Genomic DNA, 21970 nt, shown 5'->3' on the forward strand with positions numbered 1-21970 from the left:
CAGCGCTGTGGACATCCAGTAGGTAGTACACTACTTACAGCAACACTGAACTTATAATTTTGTCAGAGATAAGAGAAGCCTTTGTTCACCTGTCAGACAAGGTGTAGCCTCTTCAGTAGGCAGACCGCTTCAGCTTGAGCAGCCTAGGCTTTCTCAAGCTTTCCATTTTCTGCCAAGGCCCACACTTCCTGTAACTTGTCATGATTTGGCTGTTGCTAGAGTTTCCCCAAACAGGTAATGGACAGCAGATGGAAGGGAAAGGAAACTCCTTGTGGCATTAGGGCTGTTTTGTAGGGCGTTTTTTTAGTAAATGTAGTGATGTACAGATATGATGGGAATCATATTGACTATCACATGGAGAGTTTTTGAGACAATAGTGACTATTTAAACACCAGGTTTAAATTACTTTCTGTACATGGTTATGGAAAAAATGCTCACACTCAACACATTCTCTTTTTTTGCTCTGTCGTGACCAGACTGCTATGTAAAGTAAAACTATGTGGCTGTCTTGCTCAAACACTCAAACCCTGACAGTGTTAAAAACTTTTGACATGTCTCACATCTGAAGTGTTTGGTTTTTTTTTTTTTTTTAGCAGCCAGGTGTCCCACAGAAAACAATAGATTGAAAATATTTTATTTATGTCTATGGGAGTGTTTTCTAGGTATGCTTTGTGACCTGTGCAGGAAGGAGAAGGAGGGAAGCTGTAACAATCACACATTGTGAATGATCTTGAGGATATATGCATATAGCTATCTTCTTTTTAGTGATGATAAAAATGTATCCCTACTGGACAGGAATAGTTGGTCTCTTTTAGGGCTTGGTAGCAAAAGTTAAAATCTCAAAATTTAAGGGTTATTGTTTCTGTAAAGTCATATGAAAAATCTTAAACTTTAAGAACTAAGAACTTTAAAGGGGTTGTCCAGTGCTACAAAAACATGGCCACTGTCTTCCAGAGACAACAACACTCTTGTCTCCAGTTCAGGTTTGGTCTGCAATTAAGCTCCATTCACTTTAATTGGACTGAGTTACAAAACCAACACCTAAACTGGAGATGAGTGGTGCTGTCTCTGGAAGAAAGTGGCCATGGTTTTGGAGCCCTGGTTAACCCCTTTAATGGGAATCTGTCACTAGGTTTATGCCGCAGTAAATTAGGGCAGCATAAACTAGTGACAGAAATGCTGAACAGTAACAAAAAGAGCAAAGTCCTCAGTAGCACTCCAATAACCACAGGGGCCCAACCTGGCTTCCCTCTGGACGCAGATTTCACCCGGGTCATGGATCCCAATCGGCCCAGTAGATGCAGTATAAGAAAGATGGATGACAGCGTCCAATCATGCAAACGTTTCTTTTATTCCTCCATAAACAGACAATGTAGTAACGTTTCGACTCGTCTGAGTCTTTTTCGAGTCTTTTTCAAACTTGAAAAAGACTCAGACGAGTCGAAACGTTACTACATTGTCTGTTTATGGAGGAATAAAAGAAATGTTTGCATGATTGGACGCTGTCATCCATCTTTCTTAAAAATTCTGAACAGATCAGTGTATTACTTATCATTCTGTTTAGCCGTTCTCCTAATATGCAGAAGAATAGGATTCTGTCACCCACCTCTCAGGCCCTCCAGCTGCTGATTGACAGATGACTGCCTATACACAGCACGGTCAGAACTGCCAATCAGCAGCTGCTGGGTGGAGATTTCTGCTTCTCATGAATGAGGACTACTGAGCGCACAGATAATGGAGATGACTACTTATTGTCCATGTTATTCAGGAGGATAGGTCTGAATCATCTGCACAGAACAGGGCTCCAGATGGCGACCAAAATGGTCGCCAATGCGACTGATATCTTGCAAATGGCGCCCAGATTTATTAATCTGGGCGCCATTTGCGACTGGCAGCGGCTGTCTCTTTAAGGACTTCCGCACGCTGCACCGAAGCACGTGGCGCCTCTGCGGCCGTCCGTCCAATGAATGACGGACGTGCTGGATGACGTGTGCGGGGACACGCTTCTCCAGTGACGTCATCCAGCACGTCCGTCATTCGTTGGACGGACGGCCGCAAAGGCGCCACACTCCTCCAGCGCCTCTCTCCCGCCTCTCCTCACCCGGCGGTTCTTCAAGTGCACCCCAGCGGCACCAATTTGTGGATAGTGTGTGTGTGAGTACAACCGGAGGGACGGCAGGGGTGGCGGCCGGCCACTAATCTGTGTGGGGGGACCTCGGCCTGGGCGGCTGATTGGTAGTGTCTGTTGTGATGGCGGCCAGGTGCGGTAGTCAGTGCGCGGGGGGGGGGGGGGGGGGGATGTATAGACTGCACAGTACCACTTCCCTCAGTGTCAGTATGTATAGACTGCACAGTACCACTTCCCTCAGTGTGTGTGTGTGTGTATATACACTGCACAGTACCACTTCCCTCAGTGTGTGTGTATATACACTGCACAGTACCACTTCCCTCAGTGTCTGTATGTATAGACTGCACAGTACCACTTCCCTCAGTGTCTGTATGTATAGACTGCACAGTACCACTTCCCTCAGTGTCTGTATGTATATACACTGCACAGTAACACTTCCCTCAGTGTCTGTATGTATACACTGCACAGTACCACTTCCCTCAGTGTGTGTGTATATACACTGCACAGTACCACTTCCCTCAGTGTCAGTATGTATAGACTGCACAGTACCACTTCCCTCAGTGTCTGTATGTATAGACTGCACAGTACCACTTCCCTCAGTGTCTGTATGTATAGACTGCACAGTACCACTTCCCTCAGTGTCTGTATGTATATACACTGCACAGTACCACTTCCCTCAGTGTCTGTATATACACTGCACAGTACCACTTCCCTCAGTGTCTGTATATACACTGCACAGTACCACTTCCCTCAGTGTCTGTATATACACTGCACAGTACCACTTCCCTCAGTGTCTGTATATACACTGCACAGTACCACTTCCCTCAGTGTCAGTATGTATATACACTGCACAGTACCACTTCCCTCAGTGTCAGTATGTATAGACTGCACAGTACCACTTCCCTCAGTGTCTGTATGTATAAACTGCACAGTACCACTTCCCTCAGTGTCTGTATGTATAGACTGCACAGTACCACTTCCCTCAGTGTCTGTATGTATATACACTGCACAGTAACACTTCCCTCAGTGTCTGTATATACACTGCACAGTACCACTTCCCTCAGTGTCTGTATATACACTGCACAGTACCACTTCCCTCAGTGTCTGTATATACACTGCACAGTACCACTTCCCTCAGTGTCTGTATGTATATACACTGCACAGTACCACTTCCCTCAGTGTCTGTATGTATATACACTGCACAGTACCACTTCCCTCAGTGTGTGTGTATATACACTGCACAGTACCACTTCCCTCAGTGTCTGTATATACACTGCACAGTACCACTTCCCTCAGTGTCTGTATATACACTGCACAGTACCACTTCCCTCAGTGTCTGTATATACACTGCACAGTACCACTTCCCTCAGTGTCTGTATGTATATACACTGCACAGTACCACTTCCCTCAGTGTCAGTATGTATAGACACTGCACAGTACCACTTCCCTCAGTGTCTGTATGTATATACACTGCACAGTACCACTTCCCTCAGTGTCTGTATGTATATACACTGACTCAGAACCTGACTTGTAGACCACCTCACACATTCTAGTGGACTGTATATTGTTGTCAAGTTGCAAGCTTTTAAGTTCAAGTTCAGAAGAGTAAGCCTCATTAAAAGGCTAGCCAAGTGAAGCTGAAGTACTGAGTCAGACTGTATATGGTTGTCAAGTTGCAAGTTTCCATGTTGAACGTTTTCAAACTAAGAAAAGAGAGAATCTAAAGGAGGAGGATGCTGCCGCGGCCTCTGCACACAGTAAGTCCCATTTAACATAACATTAATTTTACATGTTTTAAAATGTTGGCGACCAAATATTCTACTTGGCGCCTACATTTTTCAGGTTAGGAGCCAATGGCTCCTAGGTAAATTTTTTAGTCTGGAGCCCTGCAGAATGATGTGAGTGATACATTGTTCTATTCAGCTTCTGTCACTAGTTTATACTACCATGAGAGAGGACAGCATAAACCTGCGGACAGTCTCTTTAAGCTGCTCATCATCTTCTAAAAAAAACAAAAAAAATTCACTTTAAACTTTCTCTGTTTAGTCTATGGAGAACGGGCTGAATTATATGGCCGTGGCCTTTGCCATGCAACTGGTGAAAATCTTGTTGGTGGATGAGCGAAGTGTGAGCCATGTTACTGAAGCTGAGTTTTTCCACACCATAGAAACTCTAATGCGCATCAATGCCCACTCAAGAGGCAATGCCCCTGAAGGGTGAGTACTATACGTTGAGAACTCTGCACCATTTTTAAACCTGTGTCCTGGGGTAGGATGGAGGCTACGCTGTGGTGCAACAGGAAATTAGCTCCTTAAAAGAAAAATTGCTTGTTCATGTAAGCAGTGTGTGGTATGAGGAGCTATACAGTATTTGGGGTACACTGTATTGTTGGGTTAGCTGTCCATGTATTTACAACTTTTTCTCCCATTATCTTAGGCTCCCCCAGTTGATGGATGTTTTGCGCTCTAATTTTGAAGCAATGATTGAGCGGGCTCAGGGTGGGCCCAATTTTATGATGCATTCTGGCATCTCCCAAGCTTCAGAATATGATGATCCTCCTGGCCTGCGCGAAAAAGCGGAGTATCTGCTCAGAGAGTGGGTCAATCTTTACCACTCTGCAGCTGCTGGACGGGATAGCACCAAGGCCTTCTCAGCATTTGTTGGTCAGGTAAGTGTATGCATTCATTTGACCAAATGTTCTGCCCAGGTTGGGGTGAACTAGATGTGTGAATACTCTACTCTACCTCTCCTATCAGATGCATCAGCAAGGGATCCTCAAGACTGATGACCTGATCACTCGCTTCTTCCGGCTGTGCACTGAGATGTGTGTGGAGATCAGTTACAGAGCACAGGCTGAACAGCAGCACAACCCTGCTGCCAATCCCACCATGATCCGAGCAAAGTGTTACCATAACCTTGATGCCTTTGTGAGACTGATTGCTCTTCTGGTCAAGCATTCAGGAGAGGCCACCAATACAGTGACCAAGATCAATCTTCTCAATAAAGTGAGTGTCTGCTGTGTTGGGGGTGTAGGGCCTGTTGACTCCATACTGACTCCTTTTGTGTTGTGTTTAGGTCCTGGGTATCGTTGTTGGGGTCCTGCTCCAGGACCATGAGGTGAGGCAGAGCGAGTTTCAGCAGTTGCCATATCACCGGATCTTTATTATGTTGCTGCTTGAACTAAATGCTCCAGAGCATGTGCTTGAGACCATCAACTTCCAGACTCTTACAGCTTTCTGGTAAGTCCTTGTTCCTGGAAAAGCTGCTCATTATGTAAAGCCACATCCCTGACTAATCTCTTCCCATTGGTTTCCAGCAATACCTTCCACATCCTCCGGCCAACTAAAGCTGCAGGCTTTGTCTATGCCTGGCTGGAACTGATTTCCCATAGAATATTTATTGCACGAATGTTAGCACACACCCCGCAGCAGAAGGTTGGTACAGTCTCCTTTGAGTGACCTTTTGGTCCCCAATTACACCTGTCTGTTGGCTTACTTTTCTTTGTTTGCAGGGGTGGCCCATGTATGCCCAGCTGCTGATTGATCTTTTCAAGTATCTGGCACCATTTCTTAGAAATGTTGAACTCACCAAACCTATGCAAATTCTTTACAAGGTTAGTTGTAAACTGGATGGTGAAAATCAGACCTCATTCAACAGACTCCTGCTGACATTGTGTAAATAGATGATTTGGAGCGTGCTCACATGTGCATTTTTTTTAATTTTTTTTTCTAAGGGCACTCTGCGGGTGTTGCTTGTGCTTTTGCATGACTTCCCGGAGTTCCTCTGTGATTATCACTATGGCTTCTGTGATGTCATCCCACCCAATTGCATCCAGCTGAGGAACCTGATCCTGAGTGCCTTCCCACGCAACATGAGGCTTCCAGACCCCTTTACTCCCAATCTCAAGGTACCAGTGCTCAGCCATTCTTAGTCTTATTCTGAGCTGCACCATTTTTAAACCAGTGTCATAACTGTGGGCAGTGGTTACGCTGTGGTGCTATAAAACAGCCACTGATCACGGTCTGCTGCACCTGTGAGCAGCTTGTAGTGTACCAGCTGGCCACATCCCTGTACCATTGATGGAAAAGCAGCCAGTAAATGACAGTGGTTTTTCTTTTACAGGTTGACATGTTGAGTGAGATTAACATTGCTCCCAGAATTCTCACAAACTTTACTGGAGTGATGCCCCCGCAGTTCAAGAAAGACTTGGACTCGTACCTGAAGACGCGTTCGCCTGTCACCTTCCTGTCTGAGCTCCGCAGCAACCTACAGGTTAGTTCTTTCTGCTGGTTTAGATATAAAAATGGTAGTGGAACTTGTGATAACCAATTCCCTTCTACTGCAGGTGTCTAATGAGCCTGGAAACCGATACAGCATCCAGTTGATCAATGCTCTGGTCCTTTATGTGGGGACTCAGGCGATTGCTCACATTCACAATAAGGGTAGCACACCCTCTATGAGCACGATCACACATTCGGCCCACATGGACATCTTCCAAAACTTAGCTGTGGACCTGGACACCGAAGGTGAGTATTCAGAAGCTTTACTCTCTGTAGTCCTCCTCTTACTGCTTATACTTACAGCCTTTTTTCTGCTGCAGGTCGCTACCTCTTCCTCAATGCCATTGCTAACCAGCTGCGTTACCCTAACAGCCACACGCACTATTTCAGCTGCACAATGCTGTACCTCTTTGCTGAGGCCAACACTGAGGCCATACAGGAGCAGATCACCCGGTAAGCACTTGTGAGAGGAGCTTGATCTTGCACATTCAGGTCCAGGAGCCTTTATTCATAAAATCTTGTATTTTTTAGGGTCCTGCTTGAGCGATTGATTGTGAACAGACCTCATCCTTGGGGGCTTCTTATCACCTTCATTGAGCTGATTAAAAACCCTGCCTTCAAATTCTGGAACCATGACTTTGTGCACTGTGCACCTGAGATTGAGAAGTAAGTTCCTCTTCTAGACCTGTATCCTGTGATTTTGTTCTGGTGGAGTCCCTGAGTCTGGGGCTAGACCTGTGCATGCCTGTGTCTGCCACAGAGACTTCTAGTGTTGTTGTGTCCCCAACAACTCTTCCCCCCCCCCCCCCCCCCCTTGCTTTGTGATGCTGCCTTTCGGGCCCCACCTGGGTGTGGTTCACTGCTTGGTGGCCTCTGCCATGTTTGTGCAATGCTGAAGCTTTATTATTATCTTTCTCGTGTATTTATAGCCTGGAGTGACATCAGCCGCTTCATATAGACATGTGAAACTGCTTCTTCTCTTGTCCGCAGGTTGTTCCAGTCAGTAGCACAGTGCTGCATGGGGCAGAAGCAGGCTCAACAAGTGATGGAGGGCACTGGTGCCAGCTAGGTGACCACAGCGTGCTAAGTGGACTGGACACAGATGACCACACGTCTGCAATGTGAAGAATCCTCGTTTTATTATTTTCCGCCCGACAGTTGAGCGGAGTCCGTCTCCTCCTGGTTACAAGAGTTGAGCGCCAACGTCTGGGGGGGAATTTTTATTTTTATTTTTTTTTTTGGCCAAACAAAGGATGTTGTGAATATAGAATATTTTTTTTTTCCCTTGATTCTTGTAAATGCTGAGCTGAAAACACAAAGCCTTTTGAGTCTCTATTTGTCTGGTCGCTGTGGGCGGGGTGTTAACACTTCCATCCCGGTACATTGTTTGGCAGCAAAAAGACTGACCATGGGGGGGAGGGGCAAGAGCACTTGTGTGGAGCTAGCGGCAGGGCTCGCTACAAAGCTACGCTGGACACCAGACGTTGGTGCTTGTAAAGAGAGAAGCGACACTATTTTCTGAGACTTGGTTTGTATTTTGGGGGTTGGTAAACCGCTTGCCCTAACCCACCAGCCAGACCACAGTTTGTACAGAGCCCCCTGTTCCTGGACCAATACAGGCCATTTTGTAGAATTTTGAATGTTTTGTAAATGTATTGGTCCTGTGTTGTATTTTGTAGCTTTCAGTTCTCACTTGTATGTATGGATTCTGTAGTTACACATTAAAGTCATGACCTGCAGCTCTGATGTCTTGTCTCTTCACTACCCTACACTACCATCATCCTTGTCACCTCCCTGCCTCAAACACACTTTAATACACGGATGGGGAACCTGTAGCCCTCCAGCTGTTGCAAATATACAATTCAAAACCTGTCTGAACAGCAAAGGCTGTTGCCAAAGATTTCCCATTCCTGCTGTAATGGCTTACAAATCCACCTTTAAATTAAAATTTGGAGTGAATATACATTTTATACATCCATGCCAGCAACTATTGGGCTGCATTCACACATTGCAGTAAATGTATCTGGCCAAAACCATGTCCCTATGCCTTCACCAATAGCAGGGCAATGTTGTTCATCTATCCTGACAACATTGTGTTCCTATTGGGGAATGCCTGGGGGTCGTGTTTTCAGTCATGCTGTTTTTGGGTTAGTTTACATGCAGCAAATGTATTGCAGAAATGTGTAAAAGAGAAGATAGGTTCCATCAATCAGAAAAGGGCTATTTCAGATCAATAAGTTGCTGAAATTTCTGCACCAAATCTGCAGCTTGTGAAGTCACCACATGTGGCTGAAACCAGACCCCCTACATGGTCACTAATAGCTGATCAATCCTGGCAAGATTGTGCAGCTGTTGGTGACTGCGTAAGAGTGTGGTTAGGACTGCAATTTGAAAATTAGGTTTCATTCACATGTTCAGTGTTCATTTCCGTGAAACACAGACGACACTGTTGTTAAATGCCTGTCCTGGACTTTTTCCCCGCCCGGCATGATGAATCAAGATAGTGCTACGGAGCATGCCGGGAGCAGGGAAACTCTTTGAATCTCCGTAGCACTGTCATTACAGTGCTGCGGCAATTCAAAAAGTTTCCCGCTGCCAGGATGATATTGATACATTATGCTGGGTGGGGAAACATTCCATGAATTCGAACGATAATCGTACGTGTAAATGCAGCGAACGATCAAACGACGAGCAAAAAATCGTTCATTTTGATCTTTCAACATGTTCTCAAATCATCGTTGATTGTTCGCAAAAAATTTGCAGATCGTTCAGTGTAAACATTCTTTCAGCGATTTCACCTATGTGTGAGATAGGCTTAAACGATCGCATAGCGAATTTTCCGTACGATGTATGTAAAAAAAATATTGTTCATTCAAAATCGTTAATCGGGCGAATTATCGCTCCGTGTAAAAGTACCATTAGGCTATGTTCCTACATAGTATTTTGCAACCAAAACCAGGAGTGGATTGCACAGGATGAGTTCACACACTGTTGAAATTTAGTGGTCAGCCGTCATTTAATGGTAAATAATGGCTATTTTAAAACAACGGCTGTTATTTCAAAACAGCTGTTTTAAAATAATGGCAGTTAGTTGCCGTTAAATGACGGCCGCCCACTAAATTTCAAGTGTGTGATCTTATCCTTTGTTTGCAATCCACTCCTGGTTTTGGTTGCAAAATACTGGCCAAAAATACTTTGTGGGAACATAGACAAATCTGTAAATACACCATAAGGCTGACAGATTTTTGAAGCCAAAGCCAGGAACAGACTAAACAGAATAGGTCATAAAGGAAAGACTTGAGATTTCTCCTTTTCCAATTCATTTCTGGCTTTGGCTTTAAAAAAAAATCTGTCCGATAAATCTTTCTGTGTAAACGCACCATTGGGCTCCTAGCTATTCAGAATGTGATTTGAATGTTGTAGAAACCACACACCCCAGTTCTCTACCAATAGCTATGTGAGGTTACCAGGATCATTGGCCACATCGTCTGTTTTTGCAGCACCCAAGCCAAAACCAGGTGTGGATCCACAGGTGTGATATTCACAAAGAAAACAAGTAGTAGCACCTAATTTATGGCATGTAATTTATTTTGATCTGCACAGAAAAGGTGCCGCAAAAACTGCACTGTGTAAGGGTAGCCTGAGTGGGTATGTTCACACAAGAATAACATGTAGTCATGTGGACATACCATTACTGAGCGTTTGGGGGTGATGGTTGCTCTGCTTGGCCTAAGCTGCCATGTGTAGGTATAGTAAGTCAAAACTAAAGGTTTTAAAGCTTAACTTGTGATTTCTCATGTCAAAAGTTATGGATGCCAACAGGTCTTGATGCTGTGATCCGAAGCTAGGGCTGGGAAGGGCTTGGCAGCCATGCTATCTGTAAGACTACCTAGAGATGGGAAGGGCAGGCAGCATAGGAGTGGATCCTGCTGCTGCATCCTCTCCCGGTTGTATCTCCTAATCCCAACAGGTCTTGACAGCAAGACCCAGTGGGATCAATAACTTTTGACACGTCAAGTTATTTTTCATGAGGGGTACTCTTTAAAAAGTAACTGTCATTATGCAGGGCGCCCCTGGAAGATTGGGTTTCCCTGGATTTACTTCCACCATGTGAGTTCCCTGCACAAGCCCTATTTTGGTTCCTATAGGGCTTATGCACAGAACTTACCTGGTGTGAATGTATCCATGGTAACCAGATCTGCAACAACTGCATAACGCACAGGAAAGATCTGCATAATGACAAAAAGCTGCTTTCTTCCAAAAAGAGTGTGTGGTGTGTTATAACGTGGCTCCATTTATTTCAATCGAATTTAGCTGCACTACCACACACAAACTGAAGCCAAGAGTGTCGCTGTTTCTGGAACAAAGCAGCTATGTTTCTTCTAATCCTGGATCAGCCCCTTTATGGCTACCTAGGGATAGTAGGGTGTTCTGCATTGATCCGGTAGCCTGTGGCACATAGGTGCTCCTGTAGCTCAGCATTGGCTGGATCCACTGGAAGGCGTCTCCGATGCTTCGAGGTAACGAGGGTTCAGTGACTGTTGCGGATTGGACGGCTGCAGCTGCAGTCCTCACCGGCAGGTGGCACAGCTCCAGCACGCCGCGGCCTCAAGACCTTGAGCACGGGGTGTGGGGGCGGAGTAAGGGCGGGCTGTGGTCCGGTGGCGGTGTCCGTGCGCCGGAGGTGCTGCCCGGGGCTCTCCCATGGAGCAGGCCGGCTGTCAGGGGGGAACGAGGGCCTGAGAGCTGGATCTCTGCACCAACCGCCCGACACTGAGCGAAACAAAGAGCCGACGCTGAGCCAGGACATGGCGGGCGGCGGGGGAGCGCGCACAGGGAAGCCTGGCCGGGCCCCGGGACTGCTGCTGGGATGGAGCCTTCTCCTCCTGTACTGCTGGGAATGCACGGCCGGCGGCCAGGACGACTCCCGGGCCGAGGTACCTGCTGCTGCCGCGGGCCTGGGGGTCTCCAACCGGATCTGAGTCCGACCTCCAGCACCCCCGAAGCCCCTACACACCCCAGAGCCCTGCCCGACCTCCCCTTGTACAGATCCGCTGTCTTGTATGGTTATTATCGATGTGGGGTGGAATATGCAGCAAACTGCCCCGGACCCTGCTGGGGCTGCACTGTGTCCCATACCCCACTGCTGCCTGTAATGAGGCATCCATAGGATCCATCATCAGCAGTCTATGACATGTCTGGTAACCGTGCCCTGTGTCAGGATCTGTCATCAGCAGTCATAGATGTCAGTCTAGAAGTATTGCTCCTCTGCCCATGGCTGCTGCAGGGTTAACTCATTGTTGCCTGACAAACAAGTTCACCTTCTGAGAGGTGTGGGGGCTCCCAAATCCCCTGTCTGACATGGTTACATTACACAGCAGGTGCAGCCTACACCCAGATACAGTCACAATGGAGACCCTGATTCTCCAGTCATGGCCAGATGTGTGGAGACCCTGAATAAGCAGGAGCTAGTGAGTGCACTCAGCAGCCTGCAGGATGGCATGATAGGGTTATGTGGATTTGTCCTGTGAGGCGGTGTGATGGTTGCATTGTATGGGAAGAGCAGTGGAACAAAGGAGGTTTCCACAATGGTGAACTCTTCCTCAGATCAGCAAGGGATGTTGTAAGCTCAGAATATAATATGAGATGTCTGCTGTTCTTCCTCCAGGCCTGGCTGCGGCTCTATGGCTACCTCCCTCCAGTCAATCGGCAGATGTCCACCCTGCGCTCTGCTCAGATCTTCTCCTCCGCCATCTCTGAAATGCAGCAGTTCTATGGGATCCCAGTGACGGGAGAGCTGGATCAGACCACTAGAGAGTAAGGACCGTATGGCTCCTAGGGCACAGTGGGGCATGGCAGGAACAAGTGCTGTGATGAATGTGGTTAATTGCACATCCACTAGGGGGCACCCTCCCAGTGTTTACACTAACATCTAACCCTCCTAGAACTGGATGTTGTGATATCCCCTTTCCCTAATGAACACGATGAATGTGTTTGTCACCCCACCCTCCTTCATGGCTGTTTATGGTTGTCAGGTGGATGCAGAAGCCACGCTGTGGTGTCCCTGACCAGTTTGGAAGTAAAGCCAAGTCCAGCATACGGCTGAGACGTTATGCACACACTGGACGTAAGTGGAACAAGCTGCAGCTGACATACAGGTGAGTGCCCATCCCCATCATGGTGCACACAATGACACAGCTTAGCACCAGCAAACATGAGGAAAAAGCTCCAGATTGGTCCAGGATTTTTCCATTACAGTTTTTCTGTGTTGGTTCCACTCCTGGCTGAGCAAAAATACTGAGCAAAATGAGGTCCAAATACTGAAGCCCAGATGCCTGATGATGACTACACCCAATAGACAAAATGTAACAGCAGAATAGAGACTGCGGCTCTGGTTGTTTGCTTTGTGCTGTTATTGATCGGTAATCATGTGGCTTTAGACTTTGCCAAATAACAGCCAGTGAAAAACATGTCCCGGGCCAAGAGAAAGAAGTAATTGTGTACACAGCAAGGGAAGGGTGTGTATACAAGAGCGTGTGGAGTGGGAGGATGATGTGTATACATGTCTGTATACAGTGGGCAGGGTAAATATATCTGTGTAGAGTGCAGGCAGAGCATGTATACTGTATGCGCCGCAGAATCTGTTGGCGCTATAAAAATTTATAATATTATGATGTCTATACAGTGGGAGCAGGGCATGTTTATTGGGGACGATAAATGTACATGAGTGTGTCATCCCTCCAATGTAGTCCATATAAATTCACATTTCTTCTTGCAGTATCCAGAATCACTCAGACCGGCTTGGTGTCTATAACTCCTTGGATGCCATACGTAAAGCTTTCACTGTGTGGTCAAGTGTAACACCACTGACCTTCTCAGAAATTCCATATGAGAGCATACGACAGCGCCAGGCCAACACCGACATACTCATTCTTTTTGCCTCTGGCTTCCATGGTGACAGCTCCCCTTTTGATGGTCCTGGCGGCTTTCTGGCACACGCTTACTTTCCTGGGCCAGGCATGGGTGGAGATGCTCATTTTGACTTAGAAGAACCGTGGACAGTGGACAACAGCGATGTGGCAGGTGAGGGCCCAACCATGGGGTCATGTGCCCTGAGGGGCATCAGTTATTGGGGAACTCAGAGGGAAAACAGCTGTAGGGGGTTCAGAGGGGTAACAGCTGCTGTCCCCCTACTCAGGGAATCACCTTTTCTTGGTCGCTGTCCATGAGCTCGGACATTCCTTAGGCCTGGAGCATTCAAATAATCCAACTGCCATCATGGCGCCCTTCTACCAGTGGATGGACACCGACAACTTCCAGCTGCCTGAGGACGACCGTCGAGGAATACAGCAGCTCTACGGTGAGAACTCCACACTATGTAGCCTTGATCACCTCTGCCGCTCACCTACATTATTGCCCCTGTATCATATTACCTCTTACCCTTCTTGTCCCTGTATGATATTAACCCCCCACCCGTCATTATTTCACCAATATAACTTTACCCTCCCTTCCCAATTATTGCTCCTAAAATTGAAAGAAAAAGTGAATCCCTTGAAAAAACCTGAATCTCAGCATTATTACAAAAATTGGTCTGATTGTGTCTGTTACTATGGTTACCAAGGTAACAAACTAAAGTAATAACTCACAAATAGAGATGAGGGCAACCCATGCATGCTTAAGTCTAATCATTCACTATTCAAATGCTTGAGTTGTGCTCACCTCTGTTAAGAAATAATTAAAATATTAAAATATCTTGTTATATACTGAGAAAACATCTACAGTGCAGGGAGGAAAAGGTGCAAAATGTGTTTTATTGAAGTGGTAGTGTGAGGCTCACAGGTGCTGTGCTCATAAAAAAAAAAAAAAAAGGCACACAAAGCCTGGGTTTTATTTTCTTCCAGTGATCCGGCACCACGCCTGATGGGAATGGATAGAAACATTAATTGCCAAAAGCTGGATCTTTGTGCCGGACCTATGGACCATCTGGCTTATTTTCCATCTGATGTGGACTCATGCTGCGTATGTTGTTTCAAAGCCTGTGCGCTGGATGGCAGATATGATGGAGATATGTATGCACCCCCTTACTGATAGAGATGAATTATACCACAATGCAAACAACTTTGAGAAGATGTGCTATTGAGATGCAGAATGCTAGAAAAGACTACAAAAACATTGCTAAACACCTTGGTGTACCTTATTTCACAAATGGAGAAAATTCAGGACTGCGCCTACCACCCTTGACGAAAGGTGACAATGTTAACTTTGAAAGACATGACAACGAATCCAAGTGTGTTCATACAGTGTAGAACAAAGAAAACAGCAATAAAGTAGTTAAAGCAACAACAAAAAAACTTTTTTAATCTAATAGTTATGTTAAAATCTATATGAAAAGTGTCCTACAGTGCATACATAGGCCTAGATCAATCAAATCTGCCCATAGCGACCAATCTCCGCTCAGCTATAGGACATTTACACCATGGGTCCAGGTTTATCAATGATGAAATTGCATTTTGTGTGATTTTTATGGAAGAGCAAAGCTCTAAAGGCCCAATATACAAACTTGACAATGGAAATGCATCCAAAATCTAAGCAGCAGAGTATAGTAGAAACCCTTAATCATGAAGGAAAAAGGTAAGGCTGGGTTCACACTGCGTTTTTGCAAAAAATGGATGAAAAAAACGGATGCATTTGTGTGCATCTGTTTTGATCCGTTTTTCCATTGATTTCCATTGTAAAAAAAAAACGATCAAAACGGATCAGTTTTTTTGACGGACGCAAAAACGTAGCCGACACTATTTTTGTGTCCTTTAATAAAAAAAACGGATCCATTTTTTTTTACAATGGAAGTCAATGGAAAAACGGATCAAAATGCATCCGTTTTTTTCCAAAAAAAACCCGGATTGCAAAAACGCAGTGTGAACCCAGCCTAATACAGACAAAGGGAAAGAGAAGGACTAGATCAAGATCCCTCAAAGGCACACATCTAACCAAGCACTGCAATGTGAAGATACAGGATTTAGTCATTCTAGTCAGTGCATTGACAAGGATCAAAAATCCTAAACACAACCTAAGAAACAATAAGCAATAATATGATTTAGCCAAAAAAAAAAAGTAGGAGAGCCCAACAACAGTGAGAGAGAGAAGAGAAAATGACATAGGAAAGATAAGAGAGCACAGAGGAGGTCAGAAATCAGCCTCTAAACAAGGCCAGTTCCAAAGAGCAAGCTAAGAGTGCTGTTCAGCCCAGAAGGAGTTTCAGGGGTCCCACATGACATGAAACATGACAACCTTAGACCTGCTGAATGAATTTTTTCCATAATTTTCCAAAATGGCTGAATAAGCTCACAATCCCCAAAAAGGTGCCCATAACCTACTACAGACACAGCACATCCCAGGAAACTGCTGGGATAAATTTGTGCAACATCTAGGAAAAGGTACCCATGCATGAGACATTTGTATTGGCTTTCCTCCGTGTTTTTCCCTACTTGGTATCTGTTGAAGGTGTATCCAAGTAATTTTACAATAACACAAATGATGTGGTAGGTCCTGAGAGGGGGGAGACAATAGGTTAGAATAAATAGTGCAGCACAACTGCGCAAACAAAATGGGAAGAGAAACAATGGTGCTACAGTACTACGGAGGAAAAGAAAATTTAGATGCAAGTTTGGTCCAGAGTTATCAAAACGTGTAAAATAGAAAAAAGTGCAAACTGCCGACAGCAACCAATCACGGCTGAGCTTTTATTTTACCAGAGCACAAAGGTGAGCTGTGATTGGTTGTTATGGGCAGTTTATACCACTTTTTGTTTTACACCCTTTGATAAATCTGGGTAAAGGTCCTGTAAGGAGGTAATTGCCTACACCTATAATCTACTGCATGAATAGAAAGAAGAAAATATAAAACCAAGGAGCTAACGCATAAGAGAGGGTATATCATGGATTGGGGCTACTTAGCTGCCTCAGGGCCTTGACACCTTGTGATCATTAAGAGAACAATGAATTCAAAGGCATAATAAATCTTATTACAGGAACTCAAGCTGAAGAGACACTGGGTCATACAATAAGACAATAACCCATAGCACACAAGTAAATCGAATTGTGTTTTGGAATGCCTCTAACCTCAACCCTACTGAGATGCTGGCACAAGAACTGAAGAAGACTGTGCACGAATGGCCTCCCAGAAATATCAGTAAACTAAAAAAACAGACAAATGATGTGAAAATCTTATCTGTAATGACAGGAAATAATTTGGTGGATGTGACTGCTCCTAAAGGGGGATTTACAGTCCAAGGGTTCACTCACCTGCACACTGGATGTTTAGTTATAAAGGATGAACTTTACTAGTGTTTGCATTTTGTTAGATTGTGTTAGTGTATAATCAAAACCGATAACATTTAGAAATTCAGTTTATTCCAAAAGGTTCACTTGATATATACATTATCCTATTACCTCTCCTCTTCCATTGTTCCTGTATGATACTTTCCCAGCACTGATTATTTCCCCTTGTTTTATATCACTTCTCCCCATCCCCATTATTGTTCCTGTATTAGCTAACCTTACCCCATCATTGTCATTACATTGTATTTGTGTATTAGCTCCTTTAGCCTTTATTATAGTCTCTGAATCATATTACTTTTCCTTAACCCTTATTATTGCCCCAATATTATATTATTTTATGGCCACTTCTCCCCCTATTATTGTCCATTCTCAAGCTCTTGCCCTCTTCATGTTCCTCCTGTTTGTCATATCACCTTGCTACTGATCAGTAGTGTCTCTTACTGTTGTCCTTACAGGGAGTCCAAGCAATGAGGCACCAAGCACCCTGTCTCCTTTTACCACTCCTGGCCGCCCTGACAGGAGACCCCCAAAGTCACCACCAGGAGGAAAACCAGATCGGCCTGGGAATGCCCCTCCTAGAGGCCCATCTAGCCCTGATCGTTATGGACCTAATATCTGCGAGGGCAACTTTGATGCAGTGACCATCCTGCGAGGAGAGATGTTTGTCTTCAAGGTAAGCCAGTCCTGGAATCTAGTCCTACTGCTCCTCATCCCACTCAGTGCTATCATTACTATGACGTCTCCAGTTCCTGTACCCACCATCAAGGGGGACACCAGCCTAGTCCCAGAACTGTCAGTGTGTTAGGCTCCATATTTTACCATACAGGATGTGCCCATGTACCCTTGCACATTGTCAGGGCTGGGGAGATAGTTTGCTGACAGAATTGTGTTAATGTGTAGGGTGCCTGGTTCTGGAGAGTGCGCAATAATCGGGTCTTGGACAACTACCCTATGCCGATTGGCCATTTCTGGAGAGGACTTCCACCCAACATAAGTGCTGTATACGAAAGACATGATAGCAAGTTTGTCTTTTTTAAAGGTTAGTCTGAGGGAACAGAGGGAGCGTTGTGGGTTGAGGGGGGGAAATTTACCTTGACATCAAGGTATTTTTATACAGAGGTGGGGAGGACAGGTCATATGATTATTAACATATTGTTTATTAATGGCAGGGGATAAATATTGGGTGTTTCATGAAGCCAATTTAGAGCCGGGGTATCCGCAGCCACTTACCAACTTTGGATACGGCATTCCTTATGACAGGATTGACACGGCTATTTGGTGGGAGCCCACAGGATACACGTACCTCTTTCGGGGAGACAGGTAAGACTGGGGTTTTATTATCCACATTATCCATGTGACTGTGTATGTGCGGCTTTGGATCACAAAGCTATAAACTGTTAGTAAGATAAAAAATAGAACTGGAGCACAGTATTGTAATATGGGGCCCCTTCACTTCTCTGACAGCTGCTTTTGCAGACTGTTCATATATACATATATAGAGTACTAGGGACCAGGGGCATGAAAACCGTGGAAAACAGGAAACAGACAAGAATAGATGAGAGGAAGCTCCCCCTGGGCCTGGGTGATACTAGAGCCAGAAGGAAAAAAAAATGTCTATGTATGTTTTCTCTATGTCTCACTATATTATTAGAGGATTTAGCCATTAACCTACCTGGAGGGTCAATCCCTCCACTCTTGATCAGCCTTGTGCTTATAATCTTATGGATTGTTTGTTTGTTTACTCCAGTTACTGGCGTTTCAATGAAGAGACTCGCTCTGTTGATACAGGTTACCCGAAATCGATAAAGGTCTGGGCTGGTATTCCAGACACCCCCAAAGGTGCCTTCCTTATTTCAGATACATGTGAGTATAACATGTTGGGAGCATGGCTTCCCTTAAGTGTCCTGTTGAAACAGGGAGAAATGGCTTCCTGAACCTTGCAAACTTAAAGAGGATGTACCATCAGGTACATCCTCTTAAATCTTACCCACGGAGCCGCGTCATAGAGGGGTGGGCCGGACTGCCTCTTGTGCTTCAGCCCCGGCCCGGTATCTGTGGATAGAACGGTGCCGATCTATCCTTGGGTCAGATTAAAGAGGATGTACCTGATGGTACATCCTCATTAATGACACCCATCCCATTGAAGAAAACTAGAGCCAGCCTCACCTGACTGGCTTAGAACAGGGAGAAATAGATTGCAAATACATATGTTACAGACAGCCGGAAATGGTTAATAAGTGGGACTAATAGGCTGTATTTATCTGCCCTGTAGTCGGCTCCTCCCCAGCCTGAATAGCTGACAACAGGGAGTAATAGATTGTATTCAGTTGTCCTGCAGTCAGCCCCTCTTCAGCCTGACATGGCTAATAAAAGGGTAACATAGATTCCTGTCATTGATCCGCACTGCTAAATCCGATGTGTATGTGATTCCTATAACGTACTGCTGAATCTGATCCATACAATACCAGGAAACTGCAGGGAGGGGTCCTGGGGTTTACTGTCAAGTGATGCCACTCCTTTGTCTCTGGCAGCATTCTCCTACTCCTACAAAGAAGCCAAATACACTTACTTCTACAAGGGAGCAAAATACTGGAAGTTTGATAACCAGCGTCTGAAGACTGAGCCTGGATATCCCAAGTCTATATTACGAGACTTCATGGGCTGCCAGGAAGAAGTGTTTAACCCTTTCAAGCAAAAGTCAGTACATTTACTGACCTGCTTCAGATGCTCGCTGTTTAGAAAAACAGTGACCGGAAGCTGCAACTAAACTTTCAGCTGATAGCTGACAGTTTAGTGTAACTGCCACTGGACCCCCAAAGGGGATCCAGCATCGGCAATTGCTGGCTTTGGTGGATCAGTAACGGTAATTGGTTTTGTAAAAAACACATAGGATTACATTGAAATCTCTGGAAAGAAAATGCAAATTTTAACTTTTCACTCTTACTTTGCAGTTATTCCTGTGAAATGCAGAAAGGGTTAAATAACTGAATGAATGTAAATTTAAATACTTGAAAGAGTGAAGATTTCAAAATGGGTTGAATTGTGGGGGGTTTTAGTATACAGGCCTCTAAAATATACTCCAAAACTGAACTGGTGCCTAAAGAATTTCTGAGTTTGAAATTTTCACAAACATTTTGAAAATTGCTACTAAACATTTACGGCCTCTAACATCCCAAATAAGTAAAAGCATTTTCACCAAATGCTTTTAAAATAAAGTAGACATGTTATAGATATGAATTAATAAATAATGAATGTAGTATTACTATTTTCCTTATTGGCAGAGACTTTCAAATGTAGAGAATGCACTTTTTTTTACATTTTTAACAACATTTTGGAGTTATTCACAAAAAAATTCTAAAGCTATCAACTCAAATTTACCACTAACATAAAGTAGAATATGTAACAAAAAAACAATCTTGGAATCAAAAGGATTGGTAAAAGCATTCCCAAGTTATTGATGAATAAAGTGACACAGGTCATATTCATAAAATTTGCCTTGGTCCTGAAAGGGTTAAGGAGCCAGATGCTGTCCCCAGGTGGCCAGATGTGGAGCGGCCACCATTTAACCCTGACATTGAGCCTGAGGAGCAGGACAGGGACAAGGAGACAGCTGGCAGGGAGGACAACGGCCGGGATGTGGATGTGGTTGTCCATATTGATGAGTATACACGTGCAGTCAGTGTTGCCATGGTGATTGTGCCTCTACTACTGCTGCTATGCATCCTGGGACTAATCTACATTATTGTTCAGATGCACAGGAAAGGGCCTCCAAAATCCCTCCGATACTGCAAGCGTTCCCTGCAGGAATGGGTATGACACAATTCCCTATCCTTTCAATCCAATGACCACTTGCCGCCCATTGCTTCCCACCTTTCCAATCGTCTCTGGGTTTTTTTGTACATTTTAATTTACATTCTTTTTGTGGTGCTAACATGGGAGCGAACCACCCCTCCTCCCAACCTGCAGACCTTTGAACAAGTGTCAGTGGAGGTGTTGTATCTTCCATGCTCTGCAGGTGTGCTGGGGTATAACTCTGGACAGTGACACCATGTGGCTGCTGTAAGAATTGCACTTGTGAATTGCACCCTGTAGCTGTTGGTACTTTGTGTTGCACGTGACCGATTACAATGAATGTCTGCCGTAAGTGCGGTTAGGGCACCGCCGCCACCTTCTACATTTATTTTGCACTGAACAAATCCTAAGATGGACACAAGATAGAACAAGTAGAAGACTATCCTCCCATTCAACTGGTAAAGATGGGGGGGGTTCTGTAGAATGTCAGTCTTGGGTAAGTGTGCGTTTACACTGAGTAAAATCAGCGGAATTCTGCAGTGGAGCTGTCCGCTACAGCATCCCCTCTGCCTCAGTGTCCCACAGTATCTCTATGTAAGGGCTCATGTGCCTCCGCTCCCACTGCACTCAATATCAATTCTTTGAGTGGAGAGCAACAGAAGCAGAGGCACGCGATCCCTCCCATAGATATACTGTGGGACATTGAGGCAGGCGAAATTCCGCGGCAGACTATTCCGCCAATTCTACTCGGTGTGAACATACCCTAAGAAGGGAAATTCTGTAGGTGCTGAGCCCAAACTATGGCCTGAGCATTGCAGTCTATGATTAGCTCCACCCAAATGTTTGTTTTTATTAAAGTTTTCTAAACATTAAATTGTAAAATTTTATATGGCACAATGGTGAATAAGAGCGCTACAGCTACATAGTGTACGTTTCGCTAATGGGTAAGAATGCCAGAACTACAAAGCCTAGCATAAGACTACAGCAATGTATACTATCAATGTTGCTATTGCCACATGGAGAATTGCTTATTTAATTATCATAATCCTGATCACAATCAGTAATTGGCATAAGTGCAAATACTCAGCAAGTTGCAAAATTCCAAATTTTTGGAACAAAAAAAATGGAGCAATTTTAAACATTAGATTTTTTATTTTTTTTTTAAAGCAGTAAAATAAAATTATATAAATAGGGTATCGTAATCATACTGACTCGAGGAACATAGGTAACAGGGCGAAGGGCGTAAAGACTACCACCCCCAAAAAAACTCTAGCTGGGGTTGTAGCTTATTTTATGGAAAAACTTAACCGTTAAGGGCCAAGCCAATTTTCATTTTTGCACTTTTCAAAAAATTAACACTTAAAGTATTTAAAATTTCTCTTCTGATTCTTAGAATGCTTTTATTTTTTTGGTCTCTGGGGCTATTTGAGGCA

At 44.7% G+C, this 21970-nt stretch overlaps 2 protein-coding genes across 4 annotated transcripts in view; both read left to right on the forward strand.

Moving 5' to 3' along the window:
• CNOT1 (CCR4-NOT transcription complex subunit 1) overlaps window positions 1–8147 on the forward strand; it is a 34444-nt gene extending 26297 nt beyond the window's left edge. For both annotated transcript variants that reach the window (XM_069966393.1, XM_069966394.1), the window contains exons 38-49: window positions 4175–4344; window positions 4565–4796; window positions 4885–5133; window positions 5204–5367; window positions 5445–5562; window positions 5640–5741; window positions 5862–6035; window positions 6251–6400; window positions 6474–6654; window positions 6729–6861; window positions 6940–7074; window positions 7399–8147. In XM_069966393.1, the coding sequence (XP_069822494.1) occupies window positions 4175–4344; window positions 4565–4796; window positions 4885–5133; window positions 5204–5367; window positions 5445–5562; window positions 5640–5741; window positions 5862–6035; window positions 6251–6400; window positions 6474–6654; window positions 6729–6861; window positions 6940–7074; window positions 7399–7477 (1887 nt within the window). In that variant the 3' untranslated portion in view covers window positions 7478–8147. The remainder of the gene's footprint in view (window positions 1–4174; window positions 4345–4564; window positions 4797–4884; window positions 5134–5203; window positions 5368–5444; window positions 5563–5639; window positions 5742–5861; window positions 6036–6250; window positions 6401–6473; window positions 6655–6728; window positions 6862–6939; window positions 7075–7398) is intronic.
• A 2889-nt stretch (window positions 8148–11036) lies between these two features.
• Window positions 11037–21411, forward strand: MMP15 (matrix metallopeptidase 15). 2 transcript variants are annotated; one of them, XM_069966395.1, is made up of 11 exons: window positions 11037–11345; window positions 12077–12225; window positions 12444–12566; window positions 13187–13491; window positions 13607–13768; window positions 17201–17418; window positions 17646–17784; window positions 17915–18065; window positions 18493–18608; window positions 19277–19421; window positions 20255–21411. In XM_069966395.1, the coding sequence occupies exons 1-11, from the start codon at window positions 11217–11219 to the stop codon at window positions 20559–20561; spliced, it is 1944 nt and encodes a 647-aa protein (XP_069822496.1). In that variant the 5' UTR covers window positions 11037–11216; the 3' UTR covers window positions 20562–21411. The 2 variants fall into 2 exon arrangements, with proteins under 2 accessions (XP_069822496.1, XP_069822497.1); XM_069966396.1 differs by lacking the exon at window positions 13607–13768.
• Window positions 21412–21970: the final 559 nt, after the last annotated feature.

Source organism: Dendropsophus ebraccatus, chromosome 4 (genome assembly GCF_027789765.1).
Source record: "Dendropsophus ebraccatus isolate aDenEbr1 chromosome 4, aDenEbr1.pat, whole genome shotgun sequence".
Taxonomy (NCBI): Eukaryota; Metazoa; Chordata; class Amphibia; order Anura; family Hylidae; genus Dendropsophus; species Dendropsophus ebraccatus.